This window comes from Melospiza georgiana, chromosome 9, assembly GCF_028018845.1.
Source record: "Melospiza georgiana isolate bMelGeo1 chromosome 9, bMelGeo1.pri, whole genome shotgun sequence".
NCBI classification, from domain to species: Eukaryota; Metazoa; Chordata; class Aves; order Passeriformes; family Passerellidae; genus Melospiza; species Melospiza georgiana.
In genome coordinates this window covers 31,769,422-31,787,423 of record NC_080438.1, presented here as the reverse complement: position 1 = coordinate 31,787,423, position 18,002 = coordinate 31,769,422, and the positions used below count along the sequence as shown (strand labels likewise).

The following is an 18,002-nucleotide window of genomic DNA, read 5'->3' as shown; positions in this document are numbered from 1 at the left end:
TTCCACTCCCCATGGGGAGCCTTGTCTGAAGTTGCTTCTGGCATTTAGCATTCCCTGCAATGAGACCTTGACTTAGCAAAGCAAGTTTTTGAGTTAGCAAAGAAAGCTGGTATGGCTGTGTGTTTGGTATTCAGTGGCTGGATAGTGAATATATGCAGACATAGACTCTGTGTACGCATAGTTGCAGCATATATCACTTTAGAGAAAATGAGTGCGTATGAGGCTTATACTATATGATGCTATTTTTGCAAGGGTTAAATGCTATCAGCTTTGGTGGGGAGACTGGTTGATTTGTGCTGTCCAGTCACTGGCCATGAGTAGCAGTACTTGTTCGGCCCAGGTCTGTGCCACAAGGGGTGGTAGGCAGCTGCTGGAAAAGGGATTTTGTGACAAAGTTGTGGGTTTGATCCCAGTGTGGGCTCTTCACCTAAGAGTTGGATTTGATCTTTGAAGATCCCTTCCAACTCAGAACATTCTGTGATTCTTTGAAAGCAAATGCTTATGGAGAGGGGAATGACACAGTCTAGGAGGTTTAGATGTGGGCCAGTTCAGTACAAATTAGACAGTGAAAGGTGAACAAGTAAAAGTGATCTTTAGAGGAATATTGGTGTTCCTTGAGCACAGGTTAGCAGCTAAACTGACTGAGACCATGCCACATGGGAAGAGGTACATTACAGTTGCTTGGAAGAGATAAAAGACTCTACTGTTCTATGGTTAATCTCCATGAAAGTGTAGTTACTTTTGTTTTCCCTTTTATTTGTTTTGGGTTTTTTTTTTCATTTTAAGATTTAATCTGATGCAAATTTGGCAAACAAAACCTTCATACATTTTGTTCTGTAAAGCATTGCTGTAAAGCTCAATTTTTTTTTTCAGTCCAGAAAGTAACAATAGCAGTAAAGCATTTTGTAGGTTAAAGAATATTGAGTTCAAGTGATCATGTATAGCCTTGAAGAATCTAACATAGCGTCCCCAGACACTGGAAGGTAAATTGTAATATTAAAGTTATTTTAAGGGGATTCTGGAACATAGAGGACCTTTACTATGTGTCTCATATGTATGTTGTTATTTTGATTAAAATCTGACATTTTTATTTTTTGAACTAACATCAGTGTCTCCTGTTAACACATGCAACCTGTTGGAACTGACTGCAGCTATTACTTATGTTGTCCTCCTTAAGCAAATGTCAGGTTTACTAATAAAATTGCTTTCTTGCCTCTTTTAAAATTTGTTTTCAGACTGATGGGTTTTTTTTATCTCACATGGTTTTCTTGCTATTCACATTACATTTAAATCTAATGTTGGCTGCATGCCATAGAAACTTTAATCCACATCCAGATTAGTTCAAAGGCTACATGGAGCTTTTTCTCTTGCACGAGCAGTCTGCTCTCCAGTCTTTTCTAGGGATCCTACTTTTGCACAGCTTGTTCTTTTTGGTTAGCCAAGAGGAATGTCATGTGGTGGCGAGTCTCCCTGGCAGCCCTGGGGCGTGGGCCAGTGACCCATGTCACAGCTGGTGGAACACAGCGGGGCTGCTCATTTTCAGTCAGGAGGCTTTTTGGGAAGCACTGATGTTCGGAGCACCTTGCTCAGGGAGGCGCCTTCGGGCACTGGTGCCAGGTGCTCAGGGAGAGGGGAAAGAGGCTGCCCCACTCTGCTCTGGCACCACGAGTTGCCATTGTGCTGCAGCTACCCTGAGCCACACTTACAGTACAGCAGTGGTCTGGTCTGATTGAAATTTCTGCTAAGGAAGGAAATGGTAACATAACTGACCTGTTACAGTCAAACAGACCCTGGTGATAAATTAAAATATTTCTGGTTTTGTCTCAGCCAGCATCTGATGTGTACCATCTTTGTGGTTTGACTTTGCAGATGAATGTTGGTTTTGGTGCATTTTCTGCAATAACCTGGCATGTTCCTTTGCAAATCCACACATCTGCAGATGGCTTAAAGAAGGAAAGGATTGTTTTATGTGGAGCTTCGTAATGTAGTTTCTGGTTGCCATCATTTTCAACACATCTGACCAACTCAATTTCCTGTCTTGAATCAACTTTCATTTCATTAAGTCCCAGGTTCTCATTTCTGTTGGTTTGCCTGGGCTCTCTGGGCAATCTGTTTTAATTTTAGTCTGAAAGACGCTAAGTTTGGAAAAGACTCAGTCCTCCCAGGAGAAGGGTCTGTACTTATTTTGTTCCAAATGATAATGTCATAAGGGTTTAGTAGTTTTTATTTTACTTTTTGTTTGTTTGTTTTAGTTTACAAAGTTCCACTTTCTTACAGAAATACTGACAATTTGGACAGACATGACATTGGTATGTTTAAACTCACAAGTGGGCTGCTTTTTTGAGAACGCTAACAATGATCCAAAACAGATAACAAATCAAAGTATAGCAGTCAGCTGTAATGGTTCTGGGTCAGCAGAGCTTAAAAAAATTGTTGTTAAACTCTTTGAGACTTTTATATTAGTGGCTCTTGTATTGCAGTGGCAACTCTTTCTGAACTGATGTAGTGATAAACCTGCACTGGCATATTTGAATGTGTGAGTGGAGCGTGTCTGAGCATCCCAGCCCACCCAGTCACCTGTACAAATTCCTGCAGAGACACTGAAGATCAAAGTGCATGTTGAAAGGTAACATTTTTATGCATTTAACTATGCATAACATAGATATACACTTTGATCTTAAAATCATATTTTGGCTAAATGCCTGTATCCTATTGCAGGAATGCTGGTATTTCTGCTGATTGTTTCTGAAAATAGTAAAAAAAGTGGCTGCTAGTGAGTCCCGTGTTCAGTGTATTGCAGCTTACAAAGTGTTCAAATTATATTTTATTATTAATTTACTTGAATGACTTGCTAACCTATTTTAAACAAAACTCAAACTCTTCCCTGTGTGATTTTTTTTAAATGAAGTAGCTATCTTAAACATACAATGGCCTAATTTTAAAATAAGAAAGTGTGTATTTTTTTATATACTAGTATACTGTTACTTGTCCTAAGATTTCCCTGTTTTGGTAATAACCTTTGGTTTTGGGAGACTTTCAGCAGTAGACATCTTTCTCCCATGCGATTGTCTTGGGAAATAAAATTGTTGCAGTTTGTGATGGCACTGTTATGTCATTCAGAAAGGGGACTGTTTTCTGTTGCCGTATGGCCGAGTTTTAAACAGACTCTGTCAGCCCAACACCAGCTGCTGACGGCTCTGGCACTGGCAAAGGAAGACTCAAAGCCCAGATTCTCTGCTGCAGTCTCCTGTTTTCAATGCAGTCTGCATTTTCCCAGCCCCATCCACAAATATCTCACATGGCTTTTAATAAACAAATATCTGCTCATGCACTCAACAGTAGCAAAAGATCAATGCTCCTGCTTCCCATTTTCATAGGGAAATAGGAAAATTGCTCCCCCATGTACTTTAATCCTGTTCTGACTTTGGAACTGAACAGAAGGAGATGTTTCATAAATAAGCTTAAACTTGCTTTTGTTTCCGACAAGCTGAAGCTACTCAGTTCTTTAAATAAGACTGAATAATTACCTTTCCTTAAAGGGGCTCAGCGCAAATGCCCATGTTGCAATTCAAATTACCAATTTATGTTAACATCTAAATTAACATTATTTAGCATTTAACTGGTAAAACTTCACATCAGACAAATGAACAAAAAGTAGTTTGTCTACTGCTACACATGTACTTTGGTACCATGCAAATATCTGGAGCTAGCTTAGGTACTGAAAATGGCATCTAGAATTCCATGTTCTACCCAGGGCATTTAATTTAGAAGTTATGAATGCTCAAATAAAATGTAAGGTCAGTCAAGTTCCACTACAGCCCCAATTTTGAGTGTTTTGTGAAAAAAAGTTTAAAAAAAGGCAGGGTAATAAAAGCCTTAAACCGCTGGAGATTGTTTTGGCTACTCAGATTAGCTCAGACACCTATGAGCAGCACTTAAAACAGTGCCAGCATGTAGCTTACAGAACTTTATTAATTCAGAGCTTGCCATCAAATTTCTGCTCACAAAATTCATCAACAGAGAACTCTACCTTTTCCAAATTGAAATGATTTGACCAGCACCATTAAGGAATTTCACAAAGTAGACACTAATGCATAGTTGGGAGAGGAAAAAAAAGGAATATGGACACATGCACCCTATCAAAATATGGTTTCCTTCTGATGCAAAAAAGTTTAAGTGAGCAAGGGGGATCTAACTGTCTTAAGTCATTCAAGGGAACTAGTCTTTGAGGACAAAAAACCTGTTGAATTTGTAGTAACTTGTACGCATCAAACTAGTATATCAAAACATGTTCTACCTCTCTTGGCACATTGACAGCTCTAAACACCATGGACTGTAGTGCATTTGAATGACTTCCAGTCATTGTTCATATGCAGTTTGATACTGGTCAGTTAAAATGCCAGACTAGATTTTACTTTTAAAAAACAGACTATTCAACTATTGCCTCTTATTTATCACCCTGCTTAACAAAATCACAAGACAAAAAAATGGGAGAAAACAAAGGCTGAAGTAAGAAAGACTCAAAATGTTAAAGCAAATGCAACTTCATGTTCTCCACTTGCCAAGCCACAGATTAAAATCTGTCCAACAGGTACCCAGTTTCCCTTCCCCCTCCAGGTGTGCATCCTCAGAGGCAGCACTGCTTTGCACGTACCCACTTGTACAGCACATATTTGGAGTGTTTCAAGATCCATATAAATCCATTAAATTATTTTTACTATCAATGGAAATAGATATGAGCCCTCCTGAAGGACTTCAGTGTAATGTTCCTCAGTATACCAGGGACTTTCTCTTAAAATTGAAGATTCAATTTACGCACTTGAGAAATGATCACAGTTCAGCCATAGACACAGCAACATTTTTGCTTGGCATGCTACAGCAGAAACTTTATTCAGTTCTTTTTGAAAATATTTGCAAACAAAATTTATTTTTGTAAACTCACAGAAATAAGCTTTAACATATAGGCTCTACACAACTCAAATACAGGTAATACTTTTAACAATAACTTACAAATACAAACCTAATGATAAACTACAATTTCACAAAGAATTGTAAACATTTTGCACAATTGTCAGTCCTTTCTTTTAGGCAAAGTGCTCTTTTGATGACAAATAAATTAACACACACATAACTAGAGCAGACTACTCCCAGACAATACAAAAAGGTGTTTAATAAGGCTTGTAAACAATTAATAGTTACTTATGCAGAATCCATAAAAGTGTCTTGCAAGCTAAATAGATGTACACACTTGGGCAAAAATTTTCTTGAAAATGCTCTGGATGTTAAATAAAAAGTTAACATTAATATCTTTCCAATTATATTTTCAATACACTGTGACTTAAGGTTACATCTTTAATAGTTTAGATCCCTGATGAAAAGGAATTAGGTGTGACTTAGTGGCAGCTGTGTCATTGAATGGGGTAGCAAAGGCTGAAGTCCAAGAGCTGTAGGAGAATGAGCTACAAAAACAGAAACATTTACCAGTCAACTTCATTGAAAATAGCACAAGATTAAAAGTCAGTGAATCCACTTGGTAATGACAGTTCACTGTCCCAGCCCTGCAGCAATTGTGTTTTTCCTAACCTAACATCTGCACTCCTCCCCCAGTTGGCCACTCTTAAACCCACTGCTCTGGAGGAAAACAAGCTCAGGCCACAAATGCAGCTCAGCCTGGTTCTCCCAAAACCTTCACAATCCTCCTAATCACAAATAGGACCCAAAGTTGTAGACTTGCTGGGTCATAAGACAAACGAAGATTGAAGCACTTTTGACCACCAGCCTGTCCCACTCTCTCTGATTGTGTGTTACTGAGAGGAAAGCTGAAGCTTTCAGGGAATTTGCTGGATTGAGCATACTCAGAGTCCATGGGACAAAAGCCAGGGAGCAGGTGCCAAACAGTTTTCATTAGAATTAAATGTTATTAAAATATGTGAAGTAGATGTTTAAATAAGTATTTAATTTCTTATTCTTGTTTTAATAAACTAGAAGAAGCACGAATAGTGGTCTTCATACTCAGATCTTCAGCCATGCTGTTGCAGTGAAGGGCTACTGCTTTCTTAATGAGGTGTAGATAGCAAGTACAGTATTGATATATCCATTGGGTTTCTTTAATCAGAAAGGTAAACTGGTTTTGCTACAGCTGATAACGTTTTTATGAGGAGAAAAATAGCGAGGCTGTTATACCTACCATCCATGTAGCTGTGCAGAGCAGTGAGCATAGTCCCATCCTGGGGTACGTATGCAGAGTATGCCATTTCTTCTAACATGGGTGGAGACAACCTGGAGGGCTGGACTGCTGTGACAGGAGCAGTTGATGAATGATTAGGACTAACATGTTTCTTATGGCGTGCTCTGCAATTCTGAAACCACACCTGAAAAAGAGGGAAACACACATCGCATTGATACATCACATTCAATACTAGTACAACAACAACCACCTTGGAGTTTATCTTAAGCTGAGTTTGCATAGTTCATTTGGCCTTTGATGCAATGCTGACGTTCTGAACATACAAGCGTGGTCAAGTTAGGAATGCATTTTCAGTAGCCAGCACCCACCAAGACAGGGACAGGGCTGGGCATCTCCAGGGCCGGCGTGCCCAGGCCAAGCAACATCTCATCACCTGCAGCCCTGCTCTGCTGGGACCCAGCGCCTCCCTGCCGGGAGCTACTGCCAGCAAAGCATCCTTCACACACAATACCCACTTGGCCTTTTCACATGGAAAAGGCTTCCTTCTTTTTTTTAAAGGATTGATTACAGCAGCCAGATACATCATTTCTATAGAAACACTGTCAATCTTCCAAGCTAGAATGAGCCAAGGCAGCTCAAAATTAATTTTTATTTATATTAACATATAAATATATAATTTGTATTATATTTTTAAAATCACATTTTTGTATGTGAATTTTAAAAAATGCATCAATATTTTTGCTGAGAGACATCTTCAAGCAAGGATTCAGAGTTTGTGTTTCAGTTTTGGTTGGCATTGGTGCATATTTTAACTCTGCTGTCTATAACAAATGGCTAGATATTCACTTGTTCCTAATGTCATACCACAGACGCTTTCAAAAAGAGTGCAAGTCTTAAGAACAGACTACTGCAGTCAAATATATATTTGAAATAAATTAATACCAATTTCTATACTGTTTTGGCTGAGAAGTTTCTTCCTAGAAGACTTAATCCCTTCACACAAAGTACAAGAGGAATACAGCAAGTTTTCCAAATTACGATGCTTGTTCTAGACCTATTCCTGACTAAGGATGTTGTCCAAAGTTAAAAGAGATTAGGATCTTTTTCCATGTTAGAATAACCTCAGAAAAAAATTTGGTTGAACATTTCCAATGGATGAGTACCAGACTGTGAGTCAAGGAACTTCACACTGTTACCTGTATAACACGCCTGCTCAAGCCTGTTCTTTCTGCCAGTTTCTGAAGTGTTTGTGCATCTGGATTGTTGTCCTGAGCAAACTGTGCTTGCATAACCTGAAAAGGCAAGACACGAGATTGCAGGAGCATTTGTATCAAAAGCCACATTAGACAGTATTTTCAGACTAAGGTACTACTCCTTGCTTGTCTTCAGGAAACTTTTTGTGATCACTAGTCTCTAGAGAGTACTCAATACATTTAAAAAAAAAAAAAAATCTCCCAAAGCCAAAGTACAAGTCCTTGCTATGCTTGACTGAGCTGTGACATTTATCAGAAATTAGAGAAATCCATTCTGCTTGGTAGTAGTAAAAACTGGAAGAAGTCCTCTGTAAGACTGCATTAAAAGAACTATAGGAGAAAATTTACTGCAGAGCAACTCAAATATGCTCAATAAATACCTATAGCAGCAGACCACAGCATAAAAAGGCATGAGCCATGATCCACCACTCTGAACCTGTTAACCACTATCTGCATCCTATGTTAAATGGAGTAATTGATCTTCTTTTCATCTCCATGGAGGATACAGGAATGCTGTTTCCTTTGTCTTTTACCACCCCAAGAAACAGGCTCCACTGTGGCTAACCTGGCCTTTCTGATGGTTTGGCCACTCATCTTTTGACAGAAAATTGAAGTAGTCAGCACTTCTCTTAAGAATATAAATTACACCTTTTTTCTGAGGAAGTAAATGTCAATTTGGCCTGCATGCTGAAAACTTTCACAGGCTTTAAGGATTTGGCCTGTTTATGAAAGTAGGGCTTCATGGATTTCTGCAGGGTATCTTCAGCAATTTCAAAGCATTATTTTGTTTTTTGGATTTTTGACCCATCAAACTTTGCCTGGCTTCATCTTTGAAGATTCAGACTATTTACTTTTGTAATTTTTCATAGAATCATAGACTGGTTGGGGTTGGAAGGAACCTTAAAAGCTCACCTTGTTCCAACCCTATGCCATGGGCATGGACACCTCCCACTCCTCCCACTGTCCCAGGTGCTCCAGCCCCAGTGTCCAGCCTGGCCTTGGGCACTGCCAGGGATGCAGGGGCAGCCACAGCTGCTCTGGGCACCTGTGCCAGGGCCTGCCCACCCTGCCAGGGAACAATTCCTGATTCCCAATATCCCATCCATCCCTGCCCTCTGGCAGTGGGAGCCATTCCCCCTTGTCCCGTAACTCCAGCCCTTATCCAAACTGCCTCTCCAGCATTCTGGGAGCCTTTTCAGGTCCTGGGAGGTGCTAAAGAACAAAACCATCAGAAAAGTGTGGACATTCTTTTGTACAAGTACTTTGTGAGATAATTACATAATTACATGCCAACTCTGACAGTGCACTTGTCCCAATGTTTCTCTTGTTGGAAGTAAAGTCTTATAGCAGCCTCGAGGACAGGTACAGAGGTACAGCAAGCAGAGAGAAAGTAACATGAACTAACAAGATGCCATAAGACCTCAAACACCTGTTAAAGTATGTTACAATCTACTTTAAACAGGAAAAGAAGGGAACATGGAAGTTTGAATGACAGCAGCTGTGAAGAGCCCCTGAATACAGTTCCCATCCTAATGGCTGATCTTATCTCCCTTTCAGCTTCTGCTGGGCAAAAAAGCTCCCTTTTGCTGAAATTCAAGCTCAATGCCCAGAGCCCTTGCCCTATGCACCCAGATGGATTATTGTTTACATGCTTGTTTTGTGTTTTAACACCACCTCCTCTCTCCAGTCATGACTATAACAGAAGGTTTGAAGAACTCCATGCCCTTTTTTATAGCACTACTTTAACACCTCACATGTTATTACACCTCAAGATGAGTTTCTCAACTGCTTTCACTATTAGAGGACAGGCCAACAAAATAACTCTTGTTACCAGAAAGTCAAAAACCTGCTAAACTGAAGGCAGGGATGTACAGTCAGGATTAGGTAGAAAGTCACAACTTCCTTCTCACTACAGGTTAAAACCTCTAAATCTTGTCCCACCATCCCCTCTTTCATTGGAAGCTGGCCCTATCTTAGAGTTTTTCCCTAGAAAGCTAATTCAAGTGGTTATCTAGAGTTTGAAGTAGCTCTAAACTGTCTCAATAGAAGTTAACTCTTGTCAAGGCAACAAAAAGACAAGAAACCTGGAAAGTGGAGGAGATGCAGGCACTACAACAATTCCAACTTCCATCTTACTAAAGTCTTGAAGTCACATACAGTAGCCATCTTCAGAAAAACTTTTCACATTACCTAATCTAAAGAATATTTTGTTTTTATTATGCTTAGTGGTGTAAATGGCTGATTAAATAGATTTCATCGAGCAATCAAATAGAACCACCTTTTTTGTTTCCACTCTTCAGAAATACAACCTTCCCCCAGGGAAATAAAGAGCTCAAAGAGTACTGTTTTATGGTAAACTTCCAGAAACATGCTGTGTCTCGATAGTTTATGAAGTAGTTTAAAGCATTCAAGCTTTTCTTTACCCCTGTATGCATAAAACTTTCTATTGCTTCAGCGCCCATGTCCGGCTTAGCCTAAGCTACGCAAGTTTTTAGCAGTGTCTCTACCTGGAGCTGATCTGCTGTGAAGCTGGTCCGAGCCCTTTTTGCTGGTTTTGGATGATTAACATCTTGTTCTGTTAGTAATGCTCCTTCCACACTAATCCCATTACCTGAAACATTAAAAAGAAAACAACACTGCCTTCTAAACATTCACAATGTTGCTGTAAGTCAGGCTGTTCTCCAACAATAACCAACAGTAGTTGGTCAGCTGAATTTCAGCTTTAAAAAAACACAACCTATTCAAAATTCAATTGATCTAGCATCATAACACATTATGCCCTAAACAACTCCCTTGCAAGTGAGGGAAGAAATAAATGTAACATGATATTTTATCAACAGGATATGCTGATATTTTGTTTTCCATAGGATACAAGACAAGTTCTGCAGACTAAAAAAACAAAAAAACCCAAAGCACTAAAAGAAAACAAAAAAACAATGCCCCAAAACAAAAAAAAAAAACTACAACCAAAAAGCCAACCAAACAAAAAACCCAACCCAAACCAAAATTGCAAAACAAAAGCAAACAATTAAAATCCCCTGAATATGAAATAATTTACCATTACTTTGATTCAAGTACCTGTGCTTCCAGTCTTAGTAAAACCAGCCAATTATCTCCCAGTGTGGAAAATGGAGCAAACCCCAACAATTTAATTAAATCTGAACCACAAACATATTTCTTAAGCAGTATGTTACCATTTTCAACTTCTCTTTTCAAATTGTCCAACATGCAGTCGTAATGTACTCTGCAGAGGACTTTCTCCTCCACCAGCGCGAACTCCTCTCCGGTGGAGAGCTGTCTCTTGCAGGAGAAGCAGGCGAAGCACGCCAGGTGGTACACGTTGCCCTTGGCCCGCCGGACCCAGTCCGTGGAGTGGATGTGGCGCCCGCAGCGCGAGCAGCGAGTGCCGTAGCGCCTGCAACGAGAACCGGGGGAGCTGAGACCGAGCCCGGGCACCGCCAGGCCCCCGCAACGAGAACTGGGGGAGCTGAGACCGGGCCCGGGCACAGCCAGGCCCCCGCAATGAGAACCAGGGGAGCTGAGACCAGGCCCGGGCACCACCAGGCCCCCGCAGGATTGGGGTGACCGGGGAAGCTGAGACCGGCCGGGCACAGCCAGGCCCCCGCAGGATTGGGGTGACCGGGGGAGCTGAGACTGGGCGGGCACAGCCAGGCCCCCGCAGGATTGGGGTGACCGGGGGAGCTGAGACTGGGCGGGCACAGCCAGGCCCCCGCAATGAGAACCAGGGGAGCTGAGACCGGCCGGGCACCGCTAGGCCCCCGCAGGATTGGGGTGACTGGGGGAGCTGAGACCGGCCGGGCACAGCCAGGCCCCCGCAGGATTGGGGTGACTGGGGGAGCTGAGACCGGCCGGGCACAGCCAGGCCCCCGCAGGATTGGGGTGACTGGGGGAGCTGAGACCGGCCGGGCACCGCCAGGCCCCCGCAATGAGAACCAGGGGAGCTGAGACCGGGCCCGGGCACCGCCAGGCCCCCACAGGATTGGGGTGACCGGGCTGTGGCAGCGCGGCTGAAGCCCACAGCACGACTGCGCTGGCATTGCAAAAAAAAGGAAAATCAGCAAGTTTCTATATGCTAGCTTAAGGCAAGACGCTACTGAAATACAGAGGTTAGTATTTTCAGAAGGCAAAGAGCAAAATCAAAGCATTTTAACTGCTACATGAATTCATAGCTCCTCATCATTCCTTTTATAAAGATAATTACTCTTAAAAGCTGAAAGATGGAAACAGCAGACTCTTGAAAATTTTTCCAGTTTTTCAAATGTATTTCACATTATTCTAGTGGTAGTCTGAATTAATATATTTAGCTAGATTACCCCTTTACTAATCTTTAGCATCTTCAGCAGACAGGGGAAAACCTGCATCTTCATAGTTATTTCCTCAATTCACATCACATTATGATTTTTAAATAAACTAGAAAATCTGCATTATTACACTAGAAAATTTCTCTTTGAAGAGGAAAGTAGCCATCAAAATATGTTGATTATTTAGATAAGAATTTGTCCCCAAGATCTTTGCAGACCCAAATTTTTTTCAAGTCCCACAAATTTAGTTTTTTCAGAAGTTTACAGCACTCAGCTTGCCCCCTCCCACTATGTCTCAAACTTGACTAGCTGGATGCAATCTATTCACTGCACACCTGAGAACCCCAGAGATAGTTTGGTCTAGCAATCCAACTAGAGAAGTACTAGCAATCACATCAAAATTAACTGCAGCAATTTTTGCTGCTTTCTGGATCAAAAACTCTGCATCCTGAATACTCCATTGCCAACACAAATAATATTCTTCCTTGCAAGATTAGCCTGTAATTTTGAAGGAATCACATTCTAAATCAAACTGATCACAGAAAAGTATAACTGCTGAAAGCTTTTTTTCACTATAATGGGATTTATTCTGGGTTGATTTTACAGCTCCTTGTGATGCCTTAAGCCCTACACCAGTGAAGCACTGCTCCAAACAGATCATCTCAATTTTACATTGCATTCTCAGCCAGCATTATCCAAGGACGACTCTTTGCACACAGGATGGCTTTACAACCAAACTGCAGCAGGGACTCCTCCATGCATACACGAGTAAGTGATGGGATAAATACAGCAGCTATGTGCAACAGGGGAAGGGCAGATTGGAGACTTAGCAGGAGGTCACGTTACACAGACTTAGGGTTCCCCAAGTCCCTCCTCAAGAAAAGCCATAGTTTAAACTGCTGAAAATAAACCTAGCAAATGAAAAAGTCTCAAGTGAATTTCAGTTGTGGCTGAAGTGAAAAGAAACAAGCAAGTATAACAAGTTATCTGATAAATTATATTCCTGTATGATATACCTGAAATAATCAAGTTTGCAGAAGATGTCTTTATCTTTGATGTAGCAGCTGGTGTGCCTTCCCAAGGACGTTCTGCAAACGCTGCATGAGAGGCAGCGCACGTGCCAGCAGAGGTCATTCACCTGCAAAAACCCAACAAAAAACCACCCTTCAATACCCGTACTACCAATATTGCATTTTATATTTACAAACCCCGGGGTTTTTCCAGAAATGATCAAATGTTATATGCACCATGATTCACAGAAAAGTTATCTTGAATGCAAAATGTTTTCTCTATGGAACTGCACGTTTATTGAAGGTAAACGAATTTGATTCAAGTCTTCAGAATAAGCTTTCATGGGTTTGTAATTAAAAGCGGTAGAAGAGGAAGCAAGAGATACAAGTTCCATGCAGGTGTTTTGTGGCCAGTTCTGTTCCCATAGCACTAGAGTAAGAGAGCAAATTTTGGCCTTATGTGACCTTAGAAAGGCAACTAACTAACACACTTCTATTTCCTAGTCCGCACAGATTCCTGCCTAACAAAAAACAAACGTTGCAAAGTTATTTAAAATTTTAAAACACGAGTATTGAAGGGGAAAAAGGTCTGTCAAATAGAAAAACACCATGAACCACTCCTCCATTTGCCCTGTTGCTGTTAAAGCAAATTTGGTGAATGGCATCTGAGTTTCAAAACAGCAGCAGGTGTTTTAATAGCAAGTTCAATATTTCTTTAGTATGTCCATAGCAAAACTAAACATAGTCATGGAATGCGGTAGAAATCAGCATTTTTGGAAACTTACATATCATTTTTGGGCATATAAAAAAAAATAAAATGAGAGCAATTATTTCAATTTCTACTTTCCTTTAAAAGGAACTCTTAATTGCACAGACATTGCACATCACCTAAATAAATGATTTGACGACCCAAGACTCCCAGTGACCACACAAATTAACTAATAACCCTCTGGATAATCCCATACTGTAGAGGAGGAATTCTGAAAACCAAAGAATGATTATGTTTTAATTTGTTTCTCCCCACTGAGCCAATTTCTCATCTCATACCAAACAGCCCATATATTCCCTATGGAAAAGCAGATTTGAGGTAATCCAGAATGTGCCTTTCATCAGAGCATGGCCAGACAAACCTCAGAGAAGGCAATGCATGGACTCCAACACCCATGCTGGGATCACCCATTTCAGTCATTCTTGAGGGTGTAATATTGCCGTTTGCCCAATGCTTTCCTAACCCTTATCCTTGTTGGCAGCCACCTTCCCACATGCTGACAAGTTCACACAACTTCCAAAGAGCGGGACACCAGCAGCTTCCCTGGCTGTCCCGTTTAATGCCATTTGTCTGTGCTCCTGTTTGCCAGTTGATGAAGCTGAAAGGCGTGCTGCTGCTGGACACCAGCATACCGGCATCGATTCCTCTCTGCCTACACGAGAAGCAGTAGCAGCTAATTTAAACTCAAGGCTAAATAATTTAGAGGTCTTTTGCTCCAAGTCCCGTTATCCTGGTTGTTCAGATAGGAGACAGCAGTGATCAGTAAACTATCAATGAGCTGCCAAAACGTCACGGGAGTTAACAGAACTGAAATTGAGTTCAAGTCAGTTTTGGTCCTTGTCCACCCGCCTGTTCTGTGCCAGCCCAAGCTGCCGAAAGGGAGACGGGGTCACCCGAACCAGGGATGCGCGGCAGCTCCTGCACCAGCCCCATTTTAAATGGACACTAGCTCCCGCAGGCATTTTACTTAGACCTCCCCACCTCAACTAAGACCTAACCGGATGATTTAACAACACCACAGATGTCTTTCCAGGGGTGTTACCCCCTATCAATTTGCGATTATACAACAACTTCGTCTAAAATTGATGGAATCAACCGACTTCTACCATTATCGTAACTCTCAATTTTGAGAGGAAAGACGGCAAAACTCTGACCCAGAATAATTTTAACGGCTATAATACGAAAAGCAAATAAACTTCTCTCCCACACCTCCCCCCGCAGTAACGCTTCATATTTAAAGGCACTTAGTTTTGTTTCTTTGTTTTTAAATTATCTTACTCGGTTCTGATTGCTAAGACAAGAGAACAGCTCTGCACGCACGCAGCTCGTTTCCTTCAAATATATTAGTTAGCCACCTTTTGCAGGAATAACTTACTCCATTTCTCAAGAGGTATTTTTGGCTTTGAGACTCACGCCGTTCCCCCCAGACCTATGTCAGTAAAATGCAGGTCGCGCCGCCGCCGTCTGACCGAGAGAGCGCGGGAATGGCCGCGGTCGGGACGCCCCGTTCCATTCGCTGCCGCGCTTCTCCCGGTGCGTCAGGAGCACGCAGCCCAGAGCCAGCAGCGCCGCCCGAAGCACCGACAGCAGCTAGGGTCCCTTCTCTGGCCCGAGCACAGCCAACAAACGCGCTGCGACCCCGCGCTCCCGTGTCCGCGGCTGCTCCGCGCCGTCCGGGGCGGGCAGGGCTGAGCGGAGCGATAGGGCCGCCCGGGGGGCTGTAGCCCCGGATCCCACCGGGCCCGGTTCCCCGAGGCTCTCCGGGCGCTACCGGCCACCCGGGCAGGCTCTGCCTAAGCAGGCCGCCCTCCGGCTTCGGTGGTGAGGGAAGTCGCCAGACGAAGGGGCCCCCGGGTCGGGCGCCCTTACCTTGAGCAGGTACTTGTCCACAATCTCCAGGCCGCAGCTGCTGCACACGCACTTGCCGGGGGCGCAGCCTGAGCCCGAGGCCATGGACCGCGGCGATGAGGAGGGCGACAGGGCAGCGGAGGAAGAGCAGGAGTCCTCGTCAGCGGCTGCGGGGCTGGCCTGCGGGAGCGCGGGGAGACAACGGTCAGCGCCCCGCCACGCCCAGGAGCCCCGCGCCGGCCCGGCCCGGTCCGGCCCGCCGATGCCTGCGGGTCCCGCCAGGACCCCGGCGGAGGCCGCGGTGTCCGCGGGACCCGGCGGGAGCGCCGCGGCCGAGGCCACGGCCCCGCCGAGCTGCGCCGGGCGCCCGAGCCGCGCCGCCCCCCGCGCACCTTCTCCGCCGGGCCCCCGAGCGCGGGCAGGTCCTTGTCCTCCAGCCTGCAGACGAACATCGGGTCACTCTTCCAATACATGGCCCTACCCTACCGCATTCCAGCCCGCGGCGGGCGGCGAGCCGGCTCCGGGGACCTCGCGCCGGTCTCTGCTCTCAGCGCCTGCAGGAAAAAAGTTTTGTTTTCAAGTGGGTGGACCTGCCCCGCTGGCCTCACCTCCTGCACAGAACCCGCCTTCCAGCGCGGCGGGGCCGTTATCTCCGCTAGCGAGCCCGTGCGGATTTAGCGAGGGGAGGAGGCACGGAACCCCCCCAACAAAACAACAACAAAAAACAACCCCCCTGAGAACCCCCTCACTTGTCCTAATCTTTTGCCACAACTTCCCCCGATCACCCCAGTCTAGGCACACATTCCAGTCGCATCTCCCTATTAGCGAAGAAAACAGACACGATGGAAAGGGAGAGCCAGTACGAGCGATTTTCCCGCACTCCTAAATCCCAAAGCACAAGCGAATCCTGCAGCTCAAACTCGCAGCTCCTCCATCTGTCTCACTACCTCACCTCCTGCTTGCACCTCCCATTATAAAACCTTTCTCATTTAGCTAAAATAGAAGCACCTGAGCTATGGAAGCGCTCCTCCGGCTCTAAGCTCCCACAGGTGCTGCTGATTAACACCGGAGTCCCGGTGGCACCAGGAACAGAGGGTGCGGAGGCCGACTGTCCCTCACTGCCTGCAGAACCAGCCGGCGTCTCTCCGTGGAGAGACTGTGGGTTACGGGCACCCTTTCTCCACGATTACAAATCTTGTCTGCAGAGTTCCCTCGCATCAAGCACCATTGGTGCGCTCTCGGAACATTGGAGCAGAATAAAGCAGTAGCTCGTCCCTCGCAGGTGAGATAAATAACCGGGTATCTACTTCTAGGCAGGTGTTTAACCAGCCAGCTGCTTTTAATTAAACTTGTCGTTTAGTTTCCATCTTTCCCCTCACCTCTGTGGCTCAGCCTCGTCTCACCACGGATGCAGGACGTGCTGTTGATCCTCTGTAAAGTGACCTGAGAGAATTGCCCCTACGTTTTAAAACATGATGCCGGGAATTCTGCGTTTGAGGAGCTGTGTGGAAGGAGAAGCCCCGTACTGCTCTCCCGCTAAAAAAGATAATCGTTGTTTCAAATTCCGAGACCCGATCTTGTGAAACCGTAACTCGGCTGTGCCGAATTTCGGTAAAGCCGGGACGTCCCGTCAATTACTCGTTTGTCTAGCGGTTTTAACCGATCTAACCGTGGGCAGAATCCCGCTGACATCCAGTCTCGGTGTCCCTGACACCGCTGACTCAGCGAGGCAAGCAGGGCTTTGGGGTTTCGGATGGCCGTAACGCGGCTCGGCGTCCAGAGCACCGAGCGCCGGCGGGGAACACGGACAAGGCTGGCCCCGGGGAGCACCGGCCCAGCCCTGACCAACACCTGCGCTGACCCGGAGCTGGCCTTCTGGCGTATCCTGCAAGGGGCCGGGCTGTGCTCGCTCAAACTCCGACGCAAACGCGGCCGCCGATCCGGCCCGAGCAGCCGCCCCGCCGGCGGCGGGCTGGGCCCCGTAGGGAGCCCGGTAACCGCTCCCGCCGCACTCCAAGGCCCCCCGCAGCAGGGCTCCCCCTGGGGCTCTGCTCCGTCCGCAGCAGCGCAGGTCGGGGCGCCAGCGGCCGAGCGCTCGGGCGGCCCCGCGGGTCGCGGCGGGGCGGAGCGGAGCGCTGGGCTCGGAGCCGGACCGGCGCGGATCCTGCCGAGCCCCCATCCTGCCCCCCACGCGGATCTCCCCATCCCTGACCGACAGAGGCAGGACAGCACTGCTGTCGTCTGTCGCAGGTAGCACGACAGAAAATGAGCACCTGGCGAGGGGCTCCGAGGGATGCGTTGCGGCGGGGCCGGGCAACCGTGATGAGAGCCCGCGGTGAGCCCGGTCGCGGCGGATCGGGCACGGCCGGGAGCAGTGTCAAGGCTGTCGAACGTCTTTGTATTTCCTGCGCCTTCAACGAGATAATTAATGAGGTTGGTGCGCGCTCCAAGGAGGGCTGCGGGTTAGATTTCTATGAAACAATCCCCTTCCTATGCGCCTTTTCGCTCTGAAAATACAGCGGTAGGAATCAACAAAGTCTATCTGCGCGTTATCTCCCGCGGCGACCGTGAGGTTACGAGCAGCGGTAATTCATAGTGCGGTGCTGGAGGAAA

At 45.1% G+C, this 18,002-nt stretch overlaps 1 protein-coding gene across 1 annotated transcript; it reads right to left on the bottom strand.

Annotated features, from left to right (window-relative positions):
- Positions 1-4,898: 4,898 nt before the first annotated feature.
- On the bottom strand, positions 4,899-17,701 carry LHX8 (LIM homeobox 8). The gene is made up of 9 exons (XM_058030644.1): positions 17,663-17,701; positions 15,782-15,943; positions 15,411-15,569; positions 12,779-12,900; positions 10,635-10,855; positions 9,948-10,051; positions 7,384-7,479; positions 6,188-6,371; positions 4,899-5,459 (listed from the first exon to the last, which is right to left on the bottom strand). Exons 2-9 carry the CDS (start codon positions 15,860-15,862, stop codon positions 5,383-5,385), a joined length of 1,044 nt encoding a protein of 347 aa, XP_057886627.1. The 5' UTR covers positions 15,863-15,943; positions 17,663-17,701; the 3' UTR covers positions 4,899-5,382.
- Positions 17,702-18,002: the final 301 nt, after the last annotated feature.

Coding starts and splice junctions, on each gene's coding strand:
- LHX8 (XM_058030644.1), bottom strand. CDS start 15,862: ATGTATTGGAAGAGTGACCCGATGTTCGTCTGCAGGCTGGAGGACAAG. Junction 10,856..12,778: donor TGCAAACTTGATTATTTCAG/GTATATCATACA, acceptor TTCTCGTTGCAG/GCGCTACGGCACTCGCTGCT. Junction 5,460..6,187: donor TCTGCACAGCTACATGGATG/GTAGGTATAACA, acceptor CTGTTTTTGTAG/CTCATTCTCCTACAGCTCTT.